Source organism: Echinops telfairi, unplaced genomic scaffold (genome assembly GCF_000313985.2).
Source record: "Echinops telfairi isolate 266 unplaced genomic scaffold, ASM31398v2 ScPeMD7_10;HRSCAF=50, whole genome shotgun sequence".
In the NCBI taxonomy this organism is placed as follows: domain Eukaryota; kingdom Metazoa; phylum Chordata; class Mammalia; order Afrosoricida; family Tenrecidae; genus Echinops; species Echinops telfairi.
This window is the reverse complement of record NW_022103907.1, coordinates 6,696,630-6,698,318: the sequence shown is the minus strand read 5'-3', so window position 1 is coordinate 6,698,318 and position 1,689 is coordinate 6,696,630. Positions and strand designations below refer to the sequence as shown.

Below are 1,689 nucleotides of genomic sequence, written 5' to 3'. Positions count from 1 at the left end.
TTCTTGTAGTCATCATTATTAGCTCCTCATTTCCCCCCAACCTTCCTTGCCATGCCTCCAAGGAACTATTTTTTTTTAAATCATTTTATTGGGGGCTCATACAACTCTTATCACAATGCATACATACATCAATTGTACAAAGCACATTTGTGCATTCGTTACGTTACCCTCATCACTCTCAAAACATTTGCTCCCCACGTGTTTTCTTATCTTACACCAACTGCTGTCTTCCCTCACCCACATTTCTGTTGTTCATCCCCCTGGGGGGGGATTCTGCGTCAATCATTGAAATCGGTTCCCCTTCCTCCCCTTAGCTTATTTTTCTAACGGTTTAGTATAATTTTAAATTTTAGTCATAGTTGCAAGTCTAGAAAATGGTCATAATAAAGCCTGGTTAAATTAGTGTTTAATTATACTGATAATCCATAGATACATTTTATGTGTAATAAGTTGTGGTTTTATTTTTGACTAAAGTGTGATTTCTTTCTCACCAGTTACAAGGGTCCTCTGTTAGAAGATGGTGCACTGTCTCAAGCAGTCTCTGGTGGAGCTAGTTCCCCGGAATTTACCAAACTCTGTGCATGGCTGGTATCTGAATTAAGATTGCTCTGTAAACTAGAAGAAAATGTGCAAGCAACCAATAGTAAGTAAACATTCATTCTCTGGTACAAGTGTTAGTTACAATTGGGGTGCATTGAAAGAAGAGTCTCATTACTCAGGCTAAAATTTCAAGCGTTTTTGTAAATCTAAAGAAAAATTCTGTAAAGAAGCCAGATACTTTTTTTCTCGTCAGTGGTATTTGGAGACCATAAGAAGTTGAAAAACCAGAATATAGTTATGTAAGTACCATACAAACGCGTGTATAAGCCGAGTTTTTCAGCACATATTTTTAATGCAGATTTTGTAAAATTAGGTGCCTTGGCTGATATTCGGGTCGGCTTATACTTGAGTATATACAGTACTAAAAATGTGTAGAGATTAAAAAGACCTTGTGATAAACAAAAATGGAGAATACAAATATGCAATAAATGAACTTTTTATACTTTGTGAAATATGACGTGAGATCCCAGCTTGGTGTCTAGGACTAGAAATGGGTGTGTTTTCTCTTGAAGCTACCAGATTCCCAAAGCGTATGTGTAATATAAATGCATTACAGTTTTGCTACGTGTGGAGAGAAAGAGAAAATGCTCTGTATCGTAGGAATGTATCGGTGGATATGTGGGGCATGTGATTGAAACTTCATCACAACCAGTTTCATCGGCTTGGGGGTTTTTTATTTTGCTACTTTTGTTACTGCTTTAGCCCTAGTTTGTCAACTCTGCTAAAGAGACCTAAGCTAGGAATCTGACAGTATGTTTACCCTCCTAATGTAGGTAATCTGTACACCTGCTCCTCATGTGTTGGCTGTCTTATTATCTAATGCTGCCCATTTACGGCAATACTAAAATAGACCACTCACTGCCACAGATTCTATTCCAATAAGGTCCAATAGCGACCCAATAGGACGGGTAGGATTGGGTTTCTGAGCAAAAAGCCCCATCTTTCTCTATCATCTAACTGGTTTTGCACCCTAATGTCCGATGTCAGCAGTGATGGATGCAAAGGTATATATACAGTGAACCCTCGTTTATCGCGGTTAATCGGTTCTAGACCCTACCGTGATAAATGAAATTCCACGAAGTAGGATTC

The 1,689-nt window shown here is 38.3% G+C and overlaps 1 protein-coding gene across 1 annotated transcript in view; it reads left to right on the top strand.

Annotated features, from left to right (window-relative positions):
• Positions 1-1,689, top strand: part of FAM98A (family with sequence similarity 98 member A) — a 34,105-nt gene that overhangs the window by 3,213 nt on the left and 29,203 nt on the right. The window contains exon 2 of the mRNA XM_004711106.2: positions 495-643. Within this exon, the coding sequence (XP_004711163.1) occupies positions 495-643 (149 nt within the window). The remainder of the gene's footprint in view (positions 1-494; positions 644-1,689) is intronic.